The sequence below is a fragment of the Mercenaria mercenaria genome, chromosome 3, assembly GCF_021730395.1.
Source record: "Mercenaria mercenaria strain notata chromosome 3, MADL_Memer_1, whole genome shotgun sequence".
NCBI lineage: Eukaryota > Metazoa > Mollusca > Bivalvia > Venerida > Veneridae > Mercenaria > Mercenaria mercenaria.
In genome coordinates this window covers 91,988,532-92,012,479 of record NC_069363.1, presented here as the reverse complement: position 1 = coordinate 92,012,479, position 23,948 = coordinate 91,988,532, and the positions used below count along the sequence as shown (strand labels likewise).

At 35.7% G+C, this 23,948-nt stretch overlaps 1 protein-coding gene across 1 annotated transcript in view; it reads right to left on the bottom strand.

Moving 5' to 3' along the window:
* Positions 1-18,355: 18,355 nt before the first annotated feature.
* The window catches only part of LOC123524047 (uncharacterized), a 59,920-nt gene continuing 54,327 nt past the window's right edge, over positions 18,356-23,948 (bottom strand). Inside the window, exon 12 of the mRNA XM_053539278.1 lies at positions 18,356-21,328. Coding sequence (XP_053395253.1) covers positions 21,072-21,328 — 257 coding nt within the window. The 3' untranslated portion in view covers positions 18,356-21,071. The remainder of the gene's footprint in view (positions 21,329-23,948) is intronic.

Here is a 23,948-nt window from a genome sequence, read left to right as displayed (position 1 = left end):
ACCAACAAGAGCTGCCACTATTGGTGACAAATGCCACCGAAGCATCCCCAGTTGTCTGCGCAACCACCCCCCCCCCAAAAAAAAAAAACACAAATTATTTTGTGACCTTGACCCAAGAGACCCGGGTCATAAGCGTGACACCTTCTCAATATGGTTAACATTTGTGTCACATTATTTTCAAATCCCTTGATAAATGACAGAGTTACTGACCAGACAAGAAACACCTTTTTGACTTCTAAGTGTGACCTTGGCCTTGGAGCTAGGGGTCTGGGTCTTGCGTCACGTCATCTCAATATAGGGAAAATTTATAACAAGTAATTTTAAAACCTCTTCATAGATGGCAGAGTTATGGACCGGACACGAAACAGACCCTGTTAACCTTTGACCTCTAAGTGTGACCTTGACCTTGGAGCTAGGGGTCTTGGTCTTGCGTATGACACGTCATCTCAATATAGGGAACATTTATGCCAAGTAATTTTAAAATCCCTTCATCAATGGCAGAGTCATGGACTGGACAAGAAACAGACCATATTAAAATTTAACCTCTAAGTGTGACCTTGACCTTAGAGCTAGGGTCTGGATCTTGCGCATGACATGTTGTCTCACTGTGTGGAACATTTATGCCAAGTAATTTCAAAATCCCTTCATTAATGGCAGAGTTATGGACCTGGTTATGGACCGGACAAGAAACAGACCATGTTCATATTTGACCTCTAAGTGTGACCTTGACCTTAGAGCTAGGGTCTGGATCTTGCGCATGACACGTTGTCTCATTGTGTGGAACATTTATGCCAAGTAATTTCAAAATCCCTTCATTAATGGCAGAGTTATGGACCTGGTTATGGACCGGACAAGAAACAGACCCTGTTCATATTTGACCTCTAAGTGTGACCTTGATCTTCGAGCTAGGGGTCTGGGTCTTGCGCATGTCATGTCGTCTCATTATGGTGAACATTTGTGACAAATTATTTCAAAATCCTTTTATGGATGACAGAGTTACAGCCCGGACAAGAATTTACACGGACGCACAGACGCATGGATGGACGGATGGACAGTGCGATGTTAATATGTCCACCTTTCGGGGCATAAGAAGTTTTATGAAAGGCTTTAAAACTGAACTAGTGACCTAGTTCTGTGACCTAGATTGTCTATATTAAAAAGGGGAATTGATTTTATCAATACATATAACACAGCATCCTTAATTATTTTGATGCAGGATAGTGGAAAGAAGTATAACTAAAAACCAAAGTTAATGTAGACAGATATTGGAAAGTTGAATTTGTTTGTTTTGTTTTGTTTTGTTGGGTTTAACGTCGCACAGACACACTTATAGGTCATATGGCGACTTTCCAGCTTTTATGGTGAAGACCCCAGGTGTCCCTCCATGCATTAATTTCATACAAGCAAGTAGAACCACCGACCGTCTGTAAGCCAGGTGGAGAGCTTCAGAGCTTCCTCACATGAAGAATTCAACGCTCCGAGTGAGGGTCGACATCGGTTAGGGGGAAGTGATTTGAAGTCAGCGACCTTAACCACTCGGCCACGGAGGCCCCTTTGACAGTTGAAAGTAAGTTTGTTACTAGACAGTAAACAGGAAAGTGTGGGAATAATTATGTCGAAAAGAGTTACATACAAATCAATTAGGTCCTTCCCCAATGAATTAAAAGTGATAGAATTCAAGAATTAATTAATTACAAAACTGTTATAAACCAGTTTTCAAAATAAATTAAAGCATTAAATCACTCCAAACACTTCACCAAGTTGTGAATTTCTGTTCTGAGAAAAAGAAGAAAATATAACCACGAAAATAATCCGTCCTAGCTACAACAAAGCTTGTCGTCGTTTGAATATATTCAACATGAAACGAGTCTCATTTTATGCAGATGGCTATCTTAAGTAAAACAGTTTGATTAGACTGTCCTACTCGAAATGCTATTGGTATCCAATTTCTTTCGATATACCACGGAAGCATACTTTTACTGACCATCTTCCTGTAACTTAAAGTATCGAATAAGACATTTTAATGGCCAAAATGTTTTATGCCGTATTTCTGTTGTTCAGAAAGTGATCATGTTTCTGTAATGCATAGGTTATTATATAATTATGATAACCTTCTTTTTCGATGACTGAATACTTCGCTCTGACTTGAAAGAAAATAGATCAATTTTGTATTTTTGCGACCTGGTGTTGTGTTAAAGGTTCCATTCTGTTCGCATTCATGCAAAAGGCATTTTTAATTATTTTCATAATTCATACTACAGCTGTCTGCAAAGTAATAAAGGCAGCAATTAAAGTCTGTGATATAACTTCAAAGTCATGACGGTCTAGAGATAGTACTTAAAATTTAACTAATAAAAAACAATTTAAAAAATAACACTGATTGCTTTAATATATATATCATTTAAGACCGAATATAATACCTATGTCTTGGTCTGATCATTTTGAAGCATGTTTTTTTTTGTAAAGATTTTCTGAAACTTCTTATTTAATTCCAGGTACTTGCTCTTGCAGATAGTCCTACCAGTCAAGTCATTGGCAGATATTTCATCCCCAATTATAACTGGATTTTTGCAGCAAGAACTTATGTCATGGCAAAAAGTTGTCAAATGCATGCATATTGTATGATATCAGAAAATGTTTCAAGTGTAATAAAATAAATTTAACATCAAATTTTTAACCACACAGTTGCTTCATTCTTCCTCTTAACATGTGACATACAGGTGTATACATAAATGCAAGTAAGATTATTATTTGTGTCATTGATTGATTTGTAGTACTTTATCTGCATGGCGACCTTTCTCACCTAAAAATGGAATTACTTAATGGAGAAAACTTCTTGTGACAGTTAATAGAAAGGTCATTCTGGTTTTGAAGAGTATTTGTTACTATCAACAGGTATTATGTTTTACAGTTAAAAAGTTTTAGACTGCAACTTTATTATTCCTGAGCATACTTTGGTCATAATAAAGGTCTTATGACACAGGTACAAAAGAATTTTAATTGTGTTATCCTTCATGCAATTTGTTCGTATGCCTTAGCCATGGCTACTTTCTGTATCTAGCCTAAGTCGTTACTTAAAGGTAATGGAAAATTAACGGACATTGTTACCTTGTTAGATTTTCGAAAATTAAGATATAATTTTTTGAACCATGGTCCTCGTCTACAAAGGCTACCGGAAAACTACAAGAAGAAAACCGTCTACTCAGAAAATAGAAAAAGCGGAAACTCCACAGCTCAGTATTTAACATGGACCAGTCTTTACAGCAGCCTATATACCAGTGACGCATTACGGGTATCAACAGCAGTCTATGGACCAGTCTCGCATTATGGAGTGGATTGCGGCAGCAGTATATGGAGCAGTATCGCATGAGGCCTAGTGATTTGAAGACCCTAGATTTGATCAGGACGAACAGTAAAATGTTAAATTTGGAAATGCTCATTACGATTGAGCAAAAATTGAGACCTCCAGACGAAGGACTGGCGACGGATAATCCGCATTTACTAACAGGTCATAGACTGATAAGTAGACTTTTAAGGGAATGTTAGTTTTTGTAGATTCTAATGGCGGAGGGAAAAAAATGCCCATTTTTGCATTACTTCAGACATGTACAAGCACCTTTGTAGAACCAACGACCTGCCATAAGCATGTTTAATAGCTGCCACATATAAAACATTTTACATCTCAGTCGGTTTCGAGGCACAATTGGTTCCATGTCTGCGACCTTAACCACTCAGCCTTGTATATCACACCTGAGTAAACCAGATAACCCAATATCCAACTTGATATATATGCCATGGACAAGCGTTAAATTTTTGACTATGTCGTTTACGACCTAGATTTCACAAACATTTTAATCTCATGTGGATGCTTTTTCTCAAATTTGATCTGTACACTTCATTTTTGGGAATATAATACATGTAATTCAGTTTCAAACAGTCTGTTGTGGCAAACATTGTGACCTAGTTTGATTAAGATTGTGCAAAAACGGTGACCTTTAGTGTGTTAACAGTAAAACAGTTTGTGGAAGAAAAACAATGGACGCCAAACAAGCAACCTACAATAATCTTTAGTTCTGGTGTACTACAAATCAAATACCAAAAGTTAAAGAACACACACCGTTTGTAAAACACATATGCCATCATGATGGTCTGTCAGAAGTAACTGTAATTTATGTAATTTTCAGTTTCAAGTACGGTATGACCTTAAGCTCTGCCCAAATAACTTCACAACCACTATTGATTATCTACTGGCAACAGAAAGTCACGCTTTAACTTTGATGGCTACATGCTCAGGCATTCTCAACTTAAATATCTAAAATCGTTTAGTTAATTTGGCCCTTTAACCTATAGACAGTCGAAAGAATAGTAAGCACCTACATAGCATAGACAGTCATGTTGCTGGGTTGGTCTGCGTCCTCTGGTTATTGATCAGACAGCAAAATTTTCAAGACTCAAGGTTACCGTGACCTCGACTTGGTCTACTAACTCAAGAACCTATCTGGTCATCCGGCCACAAACGATCGTGCAAAAAAAATCGACAGTCCACAACAAAGCGTTCTCCTGTTATTGATTAGACTCTTCTTTCAGCGTCGAGATCACTGCCACCTTTACCGTTGATCCAAAAATCAATACGGGTCATTTAATGACCAGAGACAATCCTACTATGAAGTCTGACTATTGCAGGCCCAAGCGTTCTCCATAATTGGTCTTAAACCGTTTTCAGTCTCAATGTCATTGAACCTAAATATCTTGACCGACAAAAACTCAAAACAAAAGAAACCCAAACAAGAGGGCCAAGATGGCCCTAGGTCGCTCACCTGAGAAACACACCATAACACACCATAACAGTGTAAACATGTTTGACTAGTGATTTCATGGAAAAAAACTATTCTGACCAATTATCATTTAAATTGGAGCAAAAATCTTAAGTATAAACAAGTATTTTTTTTATTTGACCTAGTGACCTAGTTTTTGTCCCCAGATGACTCATATTCGAACTTGACCTAGATTTCATCAAGGCTATCATTCTGACCAAATTTCATGAAGGTCAATTGAAAAATACAGCCTCTATCGCATACACAAGGTTTTTCTTTGATTTGACCTAGTGATCTAGTTTTTGACCCAGACTACCCATATTCGCACTTGACATAGATTTCATCAAGGCAACCATTCTGACCAAATTTTATGAAAATCCAGTGTAAAATGCAGCCCCTATTGTATACACAAGGTTTTTCCTTGATTTGACCTAGTGACCTAGTTTTGGAACCCAGATGACCCATATTCAAACTTGACCAAGATTTCATCAAGGCAATCATTCTGACAAAATTTCATGAAGGTCAGTTGAAAAATACAGCCTCTATCGCATACATGAGGTTTTTCTTTGATTTTATCTAGTGACCTACTTTTTGACCCCAGATGAGCCATATTCAAAATATATCTAGAATTCATCAAGGCAATCATTCTGACTTAATTTCAGGAAGATCAACTGCAAAATACAGCCTCTATGGCATATTGATTTGACCTAGTGACACCCCAGATGACCCATATTTGCATCTGACCTATATTTCATCAATGCAATAATTCTGACCAAATTTCATGAAGATCAATTGAAAAATACAGCCTCTATCGCCTACACAAGGTTTTTCTTTGATTTGACCTAGTGACCTACTTTTTGACCTCAGATGACCCATGTTCAAACTGGACCTCAATTTCGTTTAGGTTATCATTCTGACTTAATTTCAGGAAAATCAATTGAAAAATGCAGCCTCTATCGCATACACAATGTTTTCCTTTGATTTGACCTAGTGACCCTAGTTTTTGACCCCAGATGACCCATTTTCGAACTCGGCCTAGATTTCATCAAGGTAATCATTCTGACTAAAATTCATGAAGAATAATTGAAAAATACAGCCTCTATTGCATATACAAGGTTTTTTTTTTTATTTGACTTAGTGACCTAGTTTTTGACCCCAGATGACCCATTTTAGAACTCGGCCTAGATTTCATCAAGGTTATCATTCTGACCAAAATTCATGAAGATTAATTGAAAAATACAGCCTCTATTGCATACACAATGTTTTTCTTTGATTTGACCTAGTGACCTAGTTTTTAATCCCAGATGATCCATTTTCAAACTCGGCCTAGATTTCATCAAGGTTATCACTCTGACCAAAATTCATGAAGATTTATTGAACACTACAGCCTCTATCGCATACACAAGGTTTTTCTTTGATTTGACCTAGTGACCTACTTTTTGAACCCAGATGACCATTTTCGAACTCTGCCTAGATTTCATCAAGGTAATCATTCTCACCAAATTTAATGAAGATCAGTTGAAAAATACAGCCTTTATCGCACACACAAGCTAAATGTTGACAGACAGACAGACGGCAGACAGACCCCCCATACTATAGAAAAAGTGACCCCCCGGTCATAGTATTATGACCTCCAGATGCAGTAAAGAACGGTAGCGGCAACAATAGAAAGTAGTAGTAGTAGTAGTAGTAGTAGTATGACCTCCAGATCATAGTACTATGACTCCTCCACGTGAAGTAAACTGAACCTCACGAAGAATATTGACTCCCATAAAAAAAAACGACCCCCGGTCATTTGGTCAAATTGTCCGTTAGGTTTGGTCGGGATCACTTTTTAATAGATATTATCGTCGAGTCTTTTTAGGAGCCGGTGTTTTACACGGAAAAATTTAAATAATGTCCGGGGAAAAAGATATTGTATGAGAGTTCGAATGTAATAATTTCGACAGTGAGTTTTTACATGAAGGAGTCACTTTTTCTATAGATTTAAAAACCCGGGGGCGTTATTCTATGAGATTCGAAGGGAGTCATCTTTAGGGAGTCAGTATTTTACTTGGAGGGGTCAGTTTTTCTATGAATAATGGGCCGGGGGTCGTTTATTCTATAGAGTTTTCAAAGGGAGTCAGTTTTTTATAAGGGGAGTTTATTTTTACAGGAAAGGAGTCACATTTTCTATAGAATAATGACCGGGGGGTCGTTATTCTATGGGGGTCGAAATACTTCATTACACCGGACATCAAGTGACCAGAAAAACTCACCTGAGCATTGCTCAGGTGAGCTAAAAACAAAAGTGTAATACCGCGGGGAATCATCCCGTACATTTTTATCATTTGTAGGTCAATTTAGTCTTGATCAGAAACCAAATTTTCTCCGAGAGACTGACCGACATGAGCAAAGCAATACATCTCCTCTTCTCTAAAGGAGGTGCAAGTGTGGGTGTGGGTGTGGGTATGTATAACTAGGCACACTCCTGTGACGTTTCACGGAAATCTGATGGCGGACTTTGGAGATGAAGCGCAAGTAAGCTAAATGAGGATGAAGCAAGATAGACACAGGGCAAAGGCAAACATGATGGCCATAAAGGCCCGGGCCTGTAGCACTCACCTGTTCTTTACCTGATATTTAGTATATAATTTAGCCTTGATTTCATTAATACAAACATTCTATATAAATCTGGTAGATCAATACCCCTAAAATTTTCTATGATTTGACGAAAGAGACCCAGTTACAAATCTTCATAGATTTTAAACTGAACAAGAAATGTTTGTACAACACACATTTCCCTTATACGAATGTGTATATAATTGTGTATGCCGGGACCTTGACCTTTGACTAAATACCGTCAAAAACAACAGTGGTCGTCTACTGACTACAGACAACTGTCAGCAAAAGCATTCTATACTTAAGGAGTGGAAACCATTCTCAGTCTAGGTCGCTGTGACCTTGATCTTTAACCTACTCAACGCCAAAACAATTGGGGTCATCTTTTTTTTTGTTGGGGTTAACGTCGCACAGGCACAATTACAGGTCATATGGCGACTTTCCAGCTTTGATGGTGGAGGAAGACCCCAGGTGCCCCTCAGTGCATTATTTCATCACGGGCGGGCACCTGGGTAGAACCACCGACCTTCCGCAAGCCAGCTGGATGGCTCTCACATGAAGAATTCAGCTCCCCGAGTGAGGCTCGAACCCATATCGATGAGGGGCAAGTGATTTGAAGTTAGAGACCTTAACCACTCGGCCACGGAGACCCCAATGGGGTCATCTGTTAACCACAGACAATCATACGCGAAACTAGACGCCTGCAAATCGTTCTTTAACGAAAACCGTTTTCAGTCTACAGGTCATTGTGACCTTGACCTTTCATCCCCAAAGCATTATGGTCATATACTGACCACAGGCAACCATCCTATGAAGTTCGACAACTGTAGGCCAGTGTTCTTTAGTTAAATAGCAGAAAGTATTTCCAATACAAGGCCACTGTGATCTCGACCTTTGACCTAATGACCACCAAAACAATATCGGGTCATGTACTGCCAAAGGCAACCATCCTATGAAGTTTGACTACTGTAGGCCAAAGCGTGCTTTAGTTATTGAGGACAATTTTCAGTATTAAAGTCACTGTGAAGTTATCTACAGACCATGAAACTACAGGGGTCGTGTACTGACCATACGCATTCATCCTACGAAGGTTGACTACCACAGGCCAGTGTTCTTTAATTATTGATCAGAAACTGTTTTCAGTGTCAAGGTCACTGTGAACTTGACCTTTGACCTAATTACACCCAAAGGAAGATTTTACTGAGTGAAACAGTCTGTCATGTTTCATAAAGATAGGCAAAACATATATAACCTGTAAAATGTTAAACAGTGTACGATGACAGATGATAGGCGCACCTCACCTAAGCAAAAAGCTGAAAGCAGTACCATTATGTCTCCTATAAAATGGGGAGGCCTGGTGACAATTTAAAGGCAAACTGCTGTTGGATATTCAGTTGGGATGAAATCAAAACACAACACATGTTTATGTGGATGTAACGAGTTTATTATGAAACAGAATATGATCATAATTTTGCTTTTAGATCTATCATACAACAATATAAAGCTGCATTAGCACCTAGACTTACTGCACCTAGCAAAAAGGCAAAAAATTTAATGTATACTCTTAACATACATGTTAATGGTCATTAACTGTCCCGACTTTTCAGGCCATGTATCTGTATCTGCAACAGACAAATAAGCAACCTATTTGTCGGTACTTTTAACCTTTACCCTGTTAAATTTCTAAAATGTTCATCATTCAATATGGGCAGTACCACTAATTATTTGAAGGGGTGTTCACTGAAAATTTACTGACTGAATAGGGAGCAGTGCAAAGATGAGCCTGCACTGGTCACAAAGGCAGAATCACTAACCGCCAGCAGGCTACAGGTTAAAAGAGAGTATATGAAAATTAATTTCCCAGAAACAATAAATGCTTTATTGTATGACACTTTTGCTCTTTTCCACACTGTCAAACCATCAACTGATACACAGACCTTTTGCACATATGTATTAAAAACCAAACAATAATTTAGGTGTCATTGAAACAAGTGCATTAAGATTTTTTTCTAGGTCTTAGATAGCAAAATATAACTAAATGTAATACAACATAATATTCTTTGTTTTTCACTTATTCATACTGCAACCTCGAGACAAACTGTTGTAACTGTATTTATAAATCTTCCACAAATATAGCAGTAAAACTAGCAAATATATTTTTCTTGCAAATTCTATGTTAGTATTTTAATTAAATCTATAGATAGAAAATATCTGAAACAATAAATTTCTTGAAAAAGCAGAATATCATAAATATGTAAAACAAGAGCTGTCACTAATGGTGACAAATGCCCCCACAGCACCTTGACCTTTGACCTGGTGACCCCAAAGTCAGTAGGGGTGATGTACTCAATAAGTACTATCAGCATGTGAAGTTTGAAGGTCCTGGGTGCAGTGGTTCGCGAGTAAAGTGCCTTCATACAAAAAGTTAACGTTGGCCCCTGTGACCTTGACCTTTGACCTGGTGACCCCAAAGTCAGTAGGCGTGGTGTACTCAATAAGTACTATCAGCATGTGAAGTTTGAAGGTCCTGGGTGCAGTGGTTCGCGAGTAAAGTGCCTTCATGCAAAAAATTAACGTTGACCCCTGTGACCTTGACCTTTGACCTGGTGAACCCAAAGTCAGTAGGGGTGGTGTACTCAATAATAACTATCAGCAGGTAAAGTTTGAAGGTCCTGGGTGCAGTGGTTCGCAAGTAAAGTGCCTTCATGCACAAAGTTAACGTTGGCCCCTGTGACCTTGACCTTTGACCTGGTGACCCCAAAGTCAGTAGGTGTGGTGCACTCAATAAGTACTATCAGCACGTGAAGTTTGAAGGTCCTGGGTGCAGTGGTTCGCAAGTAAAGTGCCTTCATGCAAAAAGTTAACGTTGGCCCCTGTGACCTTGACCTTTGACCTGGTGGCCCCAAAGTCAGTAGGCGTGGTGTACTCAATAAGTACTATCAGCACGTGAAGTTTGAAGGTCCTGGGTGCAGTGGTTCGCGAGTAAAGTACCTTTATGCAAAAAGTTAACGTTAGCCCCTGTGACCTTGACCTTTGACCTGGTGATCCCAAAGTCAGTAGGCGTGGTGTACTCAATAAGTACTATCAGCACGTGAAGTTTGAAGGTCCTGGGTGCAGTGGTTCGCAAGTAAAGTGCCTTCATGCAAAAAGTTAACGTTGGCCCCTGTGACCTTGACCTTTGACCTGGTGACCCCAAAGTCAGTGGGAGTGGTGTACTCAATAAGTACTATCAGCATGAGAAGTTTGAAGGTCCTGGGTGCAGTGGTTCGCAAGTAAAGTGCCTTCATGCAAAAAGTTAACTTGGCCCCTGTGACCTTGACCTTTGACCTGGTGACCCAAAGTCATGGTGTGTACCATAAGTACTTCAGTGAGAGTTTGAAGTCTGGTGCAGTGGTACCACAATTAAGTAGACTATCAGCAGGTGAAGTTTGAAGGTCCTGGTGCAGTGGTTTGAGATAAAGTGCCTTCATGCAAAAAGTTAACGTTGTGACTAACGAACGAACGAACTAACGGACGGACAGTTGAAAACTAATATGCCCCCCTTTGGGGGCATAAAAAAATCTTTAGAATAAAAATTACCTAACTTACTCTGTAGGTACAGTAAGAGAGATGCAGTTTAAAACTATTAATATTCTGTATGCATGAACTTGCCACAAAACTGCTAAAATAGATTTATTAAAAGTATTTAAGCTTCATAGTGAATAAAATATTGCAGCTAAATGATCCACAAAATACAAATGGCATTATATAAAAAAAATTAAACAATTTATTACATTAAGAATTTAATTTAAAATATGTATGATATATTACCCAGTTGATTAAAACAAGATCTAAAAGCAAAATATTTATGAAAATGTACTTTCAGACTACAACAGTTTTTACTGTAGTCTATAATCTATGTCTTTAAAAAATGAGACCTTGGACAAATTCCAATCCAATGAAACATGATTCAAGACACAGCAACACTCCAAGGTAGCTGGATGCCTTTGACCTACACTACTACAACTGACCAATCTAGTTTAACAGATAACAGTAGCCTTGCTTACACATCAAAACTGAAACATGCATCGCACATTCTGTAAACTCTTCAGTATTTTTTGTTCAACTTTGTATATGCATATTTTGCATGCTCTTGTACTGTATCTTTAATACAGATTCTGAATTTCAAATTTACCATTTTTTCTAGTACTATTTGAAAGATTCTTTTGAACACTGAATATTTCCAAAGACTTTATTCACACTAAGTATTACTCAGCATTTAATTCATCCAACATTATGCACTTAAATAGAATAACTTATTTTCTAGGTGGTTCAAAATATATGGTAATGTATCTCCTGAATATACATGTGCTGAATTGACATCTTTAACAGTCTTACAAAGATCAACAGTCTGGTAGAATTCCCATCACAATAAAATAGCATGTAAAGATATTAATGTATATCATTAACAAATGAAAACACACATTTTTGCCTATACAGCTTGATCCATATTCTCTATCACAGTATTATTGGAGCACTAGATATTTGTCTATGTATTGGTACATCATTTACTAAACTAATCTTGCAGGTACATTCTTCACACAATTTTGAATTGTGTGTAGGTGAGATATAGGTGTACAAGTACTCAGATCACAATGGTTTAGCCACTCAAGGTGTATATAAACAATAAACAGGTACAGAAATGGTTACAATCTCCATCTATGAAGTATACACAATTATACAATGGCTATCATTTACATATTGATACCCGAGACCTAGACTGTATATTTTTCTTCACTACACACTTAAGACAGTTTAGCATGGCGGCGACCAAAACTTCATTGCGTCTGTACATCCAAAAGTCAACAGTGGTATTCATGCACCTGCCAGAGGCTTACAAACTGCTTACAAAAATCTGACACTGCTGACCATAAAGGCTGCCACAGTGAGTTGGTCTGCACTGAATAACCAAACACCTAGCCTCTCTTCTAGAAGTTCAGTTTACACAGAGATATGCAATAACATTTACAGAGACAATACAGAAATGCTGAGCATCTTGTTAAAAACTTTCTTTCTCATTTGTTCTATAATCTGTCAACAGTCATAATCAGCACTTTCTTATTTACTCAGAAAATTAATATCAATTTTGCATTTCAATTTAACGGTTCAAAACCAATTTCATTATTACATGACACATCTGTCAAGCTTTCATTTGAACAGGATATTGTTTGACAACGATACATTTATTCTATAAATAGATATGGACCAATATATACATAGATAAATGTATGTTTGAGCAGAAGGCAAAGTCCATCCAGGAGTTACAGAATAAACAAAAGATGTCCTGTAGTAAAAACATTAAACAATATTGTTACCTAATTTAAATATTTCAAAAACAAATATTTCCTTCTACAAAATATAGACTTTTTTTATTATATATATATTATCTCAAAACATCACAAAATGATAACAACATTAAATCTATTCAAAAGGTACTATGATCTTAAAATTGCATCTGTTTGATGCTATATCTTAAAATTGCATCTGTTTGATGTTATATTTTTAAATTTCCTCTATATGATGTTATATTTTAAAATTGCCTCAATATGATGTTATATTTTAAAATTGCATCTGTATGATATTATATCTGACAATTGCCTCTGTATGACGTAAAAAAACAGATATCTGATAATTATGATGAAACATAAATATTTCTTGTACAAATGATGTTACATAAAATGTAGTGTTTACTCCTGTAAATAACAAATACTTCTACACACAACACTGTAACAACAGCAGTTGATAAAACACATATGCCTCCATGATGAAACTGGGCATGTAGTTTTCAATTATGGAAATTGTTTTCAGCTTTGAGATCACATCTATCAATTTTGCTAATACACATACCATTATACAGTTTGCCTCCAGCAAAAATACTATGTCAAATTCAACAATGTCTACAGTGCTATAGATGGAATGTTTGCAAGTTATAAAACACACACGAAGGAAAAATGATCTTTGATACTGATGATCAAATTGACTCTGCCATATTTATCAGTCACTGCATATTGTGTTTAACTGACCTTATTGGTATTACCATCAAACCTGTATATCAATACAATGTTTGAGAGCGCCAAAAGTGGTCTTTAATTGCCGATGGTTTATTTAACAAAATTCAGCACCCAACTAGTTGTTTTTAGAGTCAGCAGGTCTCTGTTTACACATGGTCTTTTGTACAGTTTAGGCTGTATATGCCCCTCATTACTCTTATTTTACTATCATTACCTTTGCTTGATGTTTTGTATCCATAATTAATATCAAATTATAAAGAACATAATCGAGCAAATGGGAAATGAATCATGATTAATGTATTAAAGCTATATTTAAGTTAGAATGAATATTACAAAAAAATCACTACACAAATTATTAAAAAAAAATATTTGCTTCTTTTTTTATATACTTTTTTCATTTTTTTTTTGATATACAGTAAAACACCAAGTGCTAGAAGTGACAAGGGGGTGAGCAAAATGCTCTCAAGTTATCCAGGGTTTCAACTGTTACAGACATAGTATATTATATGGATAATGGCCAAGGACAAGAAGACTTGCTGGAGTCAGCCCTGGAACTTGAGTGAGTGATGTTTCACTGTTTATCAATATTATTATCAATGAATTTTCTCGTAACGGAATCACATAATGATTGATTAAAGGATGATTTGTAGATCACATACACTTACAAACATGAATACTAAAGTTACTATAGTTTGATTCACCTAATCCATAATGGATTTTTTGTTTTTCTGCATAATCAGATATAAATCATACCTCATCCTAAAGGTCTCAGATGTCAATGTTATGGCTGTTAATGCATTTTACTATTGTAAAAATCAGGTAAAATCACAGTTTCAAAAAAAGAAAACAACAAAGTTTTTGTACCGAAATATTGCCTTTATAACTAAGTTAACCTGGAAGTTTATAACAATCCGTTCATATATAAAGTCAAAACTGAATTAGATAAAAAAAATTGACATTAAAATGGCAAAAATTTACAATATAAAATATTCAAGATTAATTCAAAAGTAATCAAGATTTTTTGAAAATTTAAAACGTTCCTATTAACACCCTTAGAGTTCTTTAGAATGATATATAATATCAATTGGTAATGTTTAATACTTGGATAAACCCTGTTATGGAAAGGGTGAATCAGACAGTAAGATGGAATCTTCAATATCTTGGCCCCATCATTTCAACAAGAGGGCCATGATGGCCCTGTATCGCTCACCCGAGTACCATTGCTCAAAATGATATGATCAAGTTTTGATATAGAGCACATAGGCATACACATTAAATATCATCAGGATAAACATTTTCTTGTAACAGTCCCTTTTGACCTAGTCAGGGCCAACTTCCATACCAAGTTTGAGGGTCCTAGGCTCAAATGCTGCATTTCTGTACTAACATGACTATTCCTTACCCTGGAAGACTTAAATAACATTTAAAACCAATCTCATTAGATGCTGCTGATATATTTTCATTAACATAAAATAAAGGGAGATAATTTGTCATAAATTCAGTCAAAAGTCATCTACCCTGATTGTCCGAGTCCATCTGATGGCACAAATGACATTTCAAATCAGTATCTTCATTGGTTACTGAGATACACCCATTTAAATTTGAAACAAAGGGAGGTAATCTGACATAAAATCAGTCCATAGCTGTCTTACCCTGATTGCCTCAGTCCAACTAAAGACAATAATGAAATTTCAAATGAGTTCTAAAAATATTTACCGGGATAAATCCATTTTTATAAAAATCAGGGGAGGTAATCATGCATTGGTATATGCATGTAGAAGATACAGAGTACAAACCTATACAACAATATATTACTAAAGTATTCATATTGTTAAATGTTCAATCAAGAGTTATCTAATATGACTATTTCTTACCATGGAAGACATAAATAACGTTCCAAACCAATCTCATTAGAAGATGCTAAGGTGTATTCATTTAGATAAAAAATAAAGGGAGGTAATTTGTCATAAATTCAGTCAATATGTATCTTCACTGATTGTCCAAGTCCATCTGTTGACATAAATGAAAGTCAGATCAGTATCTTCATTAGTTATGGAGATATACCCATTTTAATTTGAAATAAAGGGAGGTAATTTGACATAAAATCAGTCCATAGTTATCTACCCTGATTGTCTCAGTCAAACTAATGACAATAATGAAATTTCAAATAAGTCCTATAAGTACTTTACTGATATAAATCCATTTTGAGTACAATCTGGGGAGGTAATCAGATATAAAATAACTCTGGAACCTACGATTGGCTCTGACAGATTCGTCATGGAATCCAAGATTTATTGTTGTTGAAGATATTTTGGAAGTTTGTATCAAATCAAACCATAAATGAAGTCTCTATATGGCTGCTAAAGCCGAAATAGCAAATTTTGGACCTTTAAGGGGCCATAACTCATAAATGAAGCTTGTGCAGACAAGGTCAAAATAGCTAATTTTGGCCCTTTCAGGGGCCACAACAATGGAACCCATTATGGGATCTGGCCGGTTCAAGAAAGGAACCGAGATCTTATGGTGACACAAGTTTTGTGCAAGTTTGATTAAATTCAAATAAACAAGAGCCATGTAACAAATGGCTAATCCCCCCGCCGGGCATATTATAATTGAAGGCTAAAGTTCCTGGCAAGTATTAATTTTGGGGAAAGCTTTGAAGAACCGTTTAGTTGTGGTCCGCATCAGGGGTTTTAAAGTTAATCTTTAAAAAAAAAAAAAAAAAAAAAAATGCAAGTCCACACAAAAATCTTTATCAGGTAGAAATTGGTCAAAATACACCTCAAAATTGGATATAGCATGCATGTTGTACTACAGAAAAGTGGTCTTGATTTTTCCCTACGACTAGTAATGAAAAAGTTACAATAAAAGCTATTTATAGTAACAACAAAGGGAAGTAATTCAAAAGAAGGGAACTGCGCATGACACTTTGTCTCATGATGCTGTATAATTAATTGTGCCAAGTTACATCAAAATCCCTCCATGCATGAAGAAATGCTTCGGACAAAGTCATTCTTGTATCTGACCTTTGGCCTCTAAGTGTGACCTTGACCTTAGACCTAGTGACCTGGATCTTGCGCATGACACTGTCTCGTGGTGGTGAACATTTGTGCCAAGTTATATCAAAATCCCTCAATGCATGAAGAAGAAATGCTCCGGACAAGGTTTTCATTCTTGTATCCTTTGACCTCTAAGTGTGACCTTGATCTTAGACCTAGGGACCTGGTTCTTGCGCATGACACTCCGTCTTGTGGTGGTAAACATTTGTGCCAAGATATATCAAAATCCCTCCATGCATGAAGAAGATATGCTCCGGACAAATTGTTTTAAGAAAATATGATAAAGGGGAATAACTCAAAAAATAGGCAAGGTAGTGTTATTGTTCTTGCACACTGCACTTCCTCCCAATGTGTTCTATCAGTGTATGAAGTTTGAAGAAAATCCCTCCAGTACTTTCAGGGTTATGCTCCGGACAAAATGTTTTAAGAAAATATGATAAAGGGAAATAACTCAAAAAATAGGCAAGGCAGAGTTATTGTTCTTGCACACTGCACTTCCTCCCAATGTGTTCTATCAGTGTATGAAGTTTGAAGAAAATCTCTCCTTTACTTTTGGAGTTATGCTCCGGACAAAATGTTTTAAGAAAATAGGATAAAGGGAAATAACTCAAAAAATAGGCAAGATAGAGTTATTGTTCTTGCACACTGCACTTCCTCCCAATGTGTTCTATCAGTGTATGAAGTTTGAAGAAAATCCCTCCAGTACTTTTGGAGTTATGCTCCGGACAAATTTTTTTAAGAAAATATGATAAAGGGGAATAACTCAAAAAATAGGCAAGGTAGAGTTATTGTTCTTGCACACTGCACTTCCTCCCAATGTGTTCTATCAGTGTATGAAGTTTGAAGAAAATCCCTCCAGTACTTTTAGAGTTATGCTCCGGACAAATATTGTTGCGGACGGACGGACGGACACACGCACGCACGGACGGAGAGCATTTCTAATATCCCCTTCGCCTTTGGCGGGGGGATAAAAAATGAAGCTGCTATTGTGCAGACAAGGTCAAAATAGCTAATTCTGGCCCTTTCAGGGGCCATAACTCTTGAACCCAGGATGGAATCTGGCCAGTTCAAGAAAGGAAACAAGATCTTGTGGTGATACAAGTTGTGTGCAAGTTTGGTTAAAATCAAATCATAACTGAAGCTGCTATTGTGCAGACAAGGTCAAAATAGCTGATTTTGGCCCTTTCAGGCCATAACTCTGGAACCCATAATGGGATCTGGCCAGTTCAAGAAAGGAACCGAGATCTTATGGTGACACAAGTTTTGTGCAAGTCTTATTAAATTCAAATAATCATAAATGAAGCTGCTATTGTGCAGACAAAATCAGAATAGCTAATTCTGGCCCTTTCAGTGGCCATCACTCCAGAACCCATAATGGAATCTGGCCAGTTCAAGAAAGGAACCAAGATCTTATGGTGATACAAGTTGTGTGCAAGTTTGGTTAAAATAAAATCATAAATGAAGCTGCTATTGTGCAGACAAGGTCAAAATAGCTAATTCTGGCCCTTTCAGGGGCCATAACTCTGGAACCCATAATGGAATCTGGCCAGTTCAAGAAAGGAACCAAGATCTTATGGTGATACAAGTTGTGTGCAAGTTTGGTTAAAATAAAATCATAAATGAAACCTCTATCGTGCAGACAAGAAATTGTTGACGGACGCACGCACGGACGGATGCATGGACGCACAGACGACGGACGAAGGGTGATAACAAAAGCTCACCTTGTCACTATGTGACAGGTGAGCTAATAAAACCCAATGGTATTCTTTTCTTTTAATATTGACCTTATTTTCCCCAAATAGTTTAAGTCATCAAATTCTGACAGTATTCACAACACAAAAAGCATAAAAGTAAACAGAAATTGAAGACTATGGCAAAACCAGAAGTGTTCAAAGAAGACTAATTTTCTTGGATTTCATAGTTGCCTCAAACCTGGAAAATTAATCCCAATGAACAAGTTAAACTCATTTTTTCATCACTTAAATTTGAACATCTGCAAAATTCAAGTTTCTGTAAAGCAGACATTTTGACCCCCCCTCCCCCCCCACCCACCTGCAAGAAAAGGAGAAATTTTATGCCAACAATGTGGCTATGTTTTTAGATACCAGCTGACAAAGTTTGATTCCTGGTGGACAGAAAGTAAATTACTGGTGAGTAAACATGCAACTTTCTGCATGCTCAATTAAAGCTGATTACTTTGATTACAAATATGCAAACATGTGTATATACAATGAAAAGAAAAGGAAAAAAAAGCATATAGAAAACCACTATAACTATTTCAGATATTATTTCATATAAATGGTATTTAATAACTTGATTCATAGATGATACATATGTTTTTCGTAAGATATGTCTCAATTTTTTAGAAAGTAAATAAATCTTATTTCTTTTGTAGAGTGGGCAGACCAATGCTCGGCGTAAAAACTACATATTTTAAATCTAAAAACTGATTTCACATTATCTTACCGTACTTTTTTATCGTCAGTTTGTAGAACAATCTTTGAGTATTCAACCATATTGTTTACATCTTTCTAGTCACACCATGACGTAATAGGCGGGAGCTAAAAATAGTACCAGTAAAACTTGTGCGGTTCATGCGGAAGTATACCAACGCTCGGCGTACGGCATATTAATCTGCAGGTTGTAATTTTGAACTATTTATGTATTAAAGTGAAGTATAAGACATATCTAACACAAGACGTAGGTTGTATTGATTAACTGATTTTTTAAGTACATAAACATGTACGTAAATTACCCCTCTCTCTATTCTGCATCTATAAGTTGAATAAACACATTTTATACAACAATCATCTTAAGGAATTCATTTGAAGATACTTTATCACAATTCTGTGAGTCTAACTTCAAGAAATCAATAAATTATGATATTTGATGATTTATTTCCATTATTTTTGGAAATCTTTTCAAAAGTGTCATTAGTCCACATAGTATATCAATTACTTCGACAGCATAAGCCACAGAAAAGTGCAGTACAATGGGTCCGTATAAAATGCCATGATAAGGGTTTATAGTTTATTTAAGTATAAAGAAATACAAGAATTAAAAAGAAAAATCCTTTTTTCTCCATAATTCGGCCTGCAAGCTACTTTTTTAATACCTGTTTTACCAGAAAATCTGTTTTAATGAGAGTAGAACACAAAACTGAACAGCTTTTAGCCTTGCATCGTCTGCTCTACTGTGACCACGTGACCATACCGGAAATGAACCGCACTTGGATAAAATTACGCGTGATGTAAACAAACGAAAAGGGACTCATAAGAGCTGATATTTTAAACATATATTAAGAAATTCCCAGAGAAACGTGATATACGCCGAGCGTTGGTATGCGCCGAGCATTGGTCTGCCCACTCTACTTTTTTTGTGATAATTAATATGCCATATTATGTGCATAGGTTTTGCATTTTTTTTTTTAACTTTACAACAAAAATAGAAATAATGCACAACTCTTCAGCATCTTTTAATCACTAGTTTGTTTAGTGATGACTGGAAATTAATTGAATTTTAATAAACAATTCCATTTAACATAAGTACACAAAATTTAAAACTCTAAAGAAACACACACAACAACCACTCTTTTCTTCCCATTTGATGAAAATAAAAACATTATTCATGAAAGAAACTTAGTAGTTTATTTTGAATTTAAAAATGTAGTTTTCTATTCAAACTTTTTTTTACTGGTTTTGAGTACTGTATAATAAGATAGTTTTGTCACCACTTAAAATTCTCTGAATTTCTTATTAACAAATGAGTATATTTCTAAGACTTCCATTCACAAAATACACATACATTTCCAAAGATCTTAATTGATATTACACATTCACCCTGATTTTATAAGAGAATACCTTATAAAGTTATCATGTTACGCGAAACTTTTACTGTCATGGAGGAGTTTTGTCTCTCCCTAATGCCTCCTTTACTACTGAGCATAAATTATATCTAAATTTCAGCAGTTAGTTGGTTTTTAATACAGAAGTACTCTCTAGTACATTTTACCTGAAGAAAACAATAACTACTTCCAGAAAAAAACATAGCCTATGCTAAATGTAATTTACATTCACTAACAACAATAAAAAAAAAGTAAAGAAGAAAAGCTACCAAAAACTGATGATGGTACAAGTACAGGTTAAACTGTAGTTACATTAACTCAGCAGTTTTATCTAGAAGTGATGTTACATCAGTTTTACCACATACTATCCATAAATCAGTTTGAACTATACCTTGTATAAGCATATTTAAAGCTAAGCTAAGTGATAAATGAGTCTTAATCCTTAAAACAGCTATACTTTGTTTACAACCTTATATTTTATGTATATAACAAAACAACTGTCCAGTTAATGATCTATTCAAACAACACTATTTTGTACTGATAAATATGACCACTAAATTAAATACACTGTTTTAAATTCAATCTGTTAACATATGTACCTTTTTAAAAAAAAATTCTTTATTTTTCAAAGAGTTCTTTTTTCTGTAAATGAGCAATTCTGCAAAACTTGCCTGCATTCAGTAACAAATACTAAAACCGACCTCTAGTGAAAGAAAGCAGTATCGATAGGGTTGCATTCTATAACTTCCTGTAGGCAGTACCTGCAACGAGGTATTTGATCACCTGGACGTGGAGCACATTCCCAGCATACAATGTGGCCACATTTCTGTTGGGAAACGGTAGCTTTCTGACGCTTACATGCACAGCAATATCTCGCATCCATTCTGTTCGCTCTCTGGTCTGTCACATCCATTCTGTTCACTCTCTGGTCTGTCGCAACCATTCTGTTTGCTCTCTGGTCTGAAAAAATAAAAGAAACTAAACATTACCCAACAACTAATGAACTACTAATATATTACTTTTAGAATATACTGTACAGAAACAAAATCACAGAATGAAGATCGTTATAAAATGCTTACCTTAATGCTTCTGCCTAATGGCATGATGCTTGTAAAGTTTGAGGGCTGTAGGTCAAATGTCAAATCTTTTTCAAGATATTGGATGAAAACATGTCATTGCAACCTTGGCATTTAATCCACTGACTTCAATTCAACAGAAATAATCCTCTGCTCAAAGCTTTTTAAGGTAGTTCTGCAGGTTTGATAAACCGGAAATGATGGCGTAACGTTAATTAAACAGAAAACGTAGAATAAAGCCTGGCTTCGGTGTACAGAAATGAAAATCATTTTATGAATTAATTGCAACCTGTGATTTAATTTATTACAATGACACTGATACTATCTTTCTAAAGTTAAAATATGATATTAAAACATCTGACACATTAAATAATTCAAAATTATATCTTAAGATCAGCGTGAAATGTGTGGTTTACTTTAATCATGGTCAAATATCTAAAAAAATAAGCACACAGACCCATACATTTTATTTCATTACATTATAGGCCATATGTTTATTTACAAATGTGAGAAGCTTCGTTAAAATCTACATTGTAGGAATATCTATTTTCGCGAAAATGTTATGAAAGTTATGATTTTCCCATAGTCTCCCATTATAAAAAATTGCATGAGGTCCAAATTTTTCAAATCAGTCAGCACACGACCCTATCTTTTTTATTTGCTGAATTTTCTTAGTATATTCTGAAGTTTCAAAAAATCAGAGTTTAATCAAATTCTACATTGTAGAAAAAGTTTCAATCCAAATGCAGAACTACCTTAAGTTATTGGGTGGAAACAAAACTGCTAACAAACTGACAACAAGTGGGCCATAATGGCCCTATATCGCTCACCTGTTATCACTGCACTTAAGGACAAGAAAGTCCTCAGAAAAAATATCTAAGTCCAAAGGACAGGAACAACAAAGGGAAGAAATTTAACCAAAAAGAAAACAAAAATTCTTACAAGGTACAGATATGTCAAAATACACCTAAAAATTGGAGGTACCATCCATGTTGTACCACAGAAAAGTGGTCTCAGTTTTTCTCTATGGCCAATAATAAAAAAGTTACTAAAAATAAGCTATTTACAGTAACGTAAAAGGGAAGTAATTAAAAAAAATTATTGTAAGTGAACAAAAGAAGGATCTGCCAATTAAAAACAAGAGCACTGCAATGCAACGCAAATGCAGAGCAATATACACACAAAACAAAGTCATATGACTTTTGACCCCTAAGTGTGACCTTGACCTTGAAGTGAGCCATCCGAAACATGCGCTCTGCACGTCGTTTCGATTAGGTGAACATTTGTGTCAGGTTTCTTTGAAATCCTTCAAGGGGTTCAAGAGTTACAGAGCGGAAAGGAAATTGCTAACCAACAGACAATCAGACAGACAGACACCGAGGCGATAACATAATAAAGGAATCAAGATCTTATGGTGATACAAGTTGTGTGCAAGTTTGGTTAAAATCAAATCATAAATGAAGCTGCTATTGTGCAGACAAGGTCAAAATAACTAATTTTGGCCCTTTCAGGGGCCATATCTCTGGAACTCATTATGGAATCTGGCCGGTTCAAGAAAGGAACCAAGATCTTATGTTGACACAAGTTTTGTGCAAGTTAGATTAAATTCAAATCATAAATGAAGCTACTATTGTGCAGACAAGGTCAAAATAGCTAATTTTGGCCCTTTCAGGGGCCACAACACTGGAACCCATTATGGGATCTGGCTGGTTCAAGAAAGGAACCGAGATCTTATGGTGACACAAGTTTTGTGCAAGTTTGATTAAATTCAAATAAAAAATGAAGCTGCTATTGTGCAGACAAGGTCAAAACAGCTAATTCTGGCCCTTTCAGGGGCCATAACTCTTGAACCCGTAATGGAATCTGGCCAGTTCAAGAAAGGAACCAAGATCTTTTTTTTTTTTTCTTTTTGGAACTACTGAAGCAGTCCGTTTATTTTCTTTAAAAACATCATAATGTACAATAATAATAGTTACAAATAAAAAAGTATGCTAATATATATCATTAACAATCGTTATTGTTTCATAATACATTTGAATTTCTAAGATATTCTCATACTTGTCAAACTATTTAAAGAAAAAAAAATAAACATAACATTATCAAAACCGGTATGTAGTTTGTATCTTTAAATTGCGCACAATATCTGGACAGCCTCAAAATAATTTTGAAGTTGTCTTTATGCGACGATTATTCATAAAATTAAAAATAACTTTATATAAAAGACATCATATAACATACCTATTGTTGAAAGCGAAAAAAATAGGTCTGTTTGATGTATTTATATTTTGTGGATACTCAAACAATATCTTTAAAAAGATGCAAATATTTGGACAACAGATAATTACGTGACATTTTGTTTTTGTAATATTGTTCTAATACAAGGAGGTCATCATAAAATATTTTAGTCACATTAATAAAATTTGAACGCCTGTTACTTAAAAAGTACGACTTGTAGATACTATAGGTTAACTGACTGAGTATGATATTAATAGCTGCGTATTTAT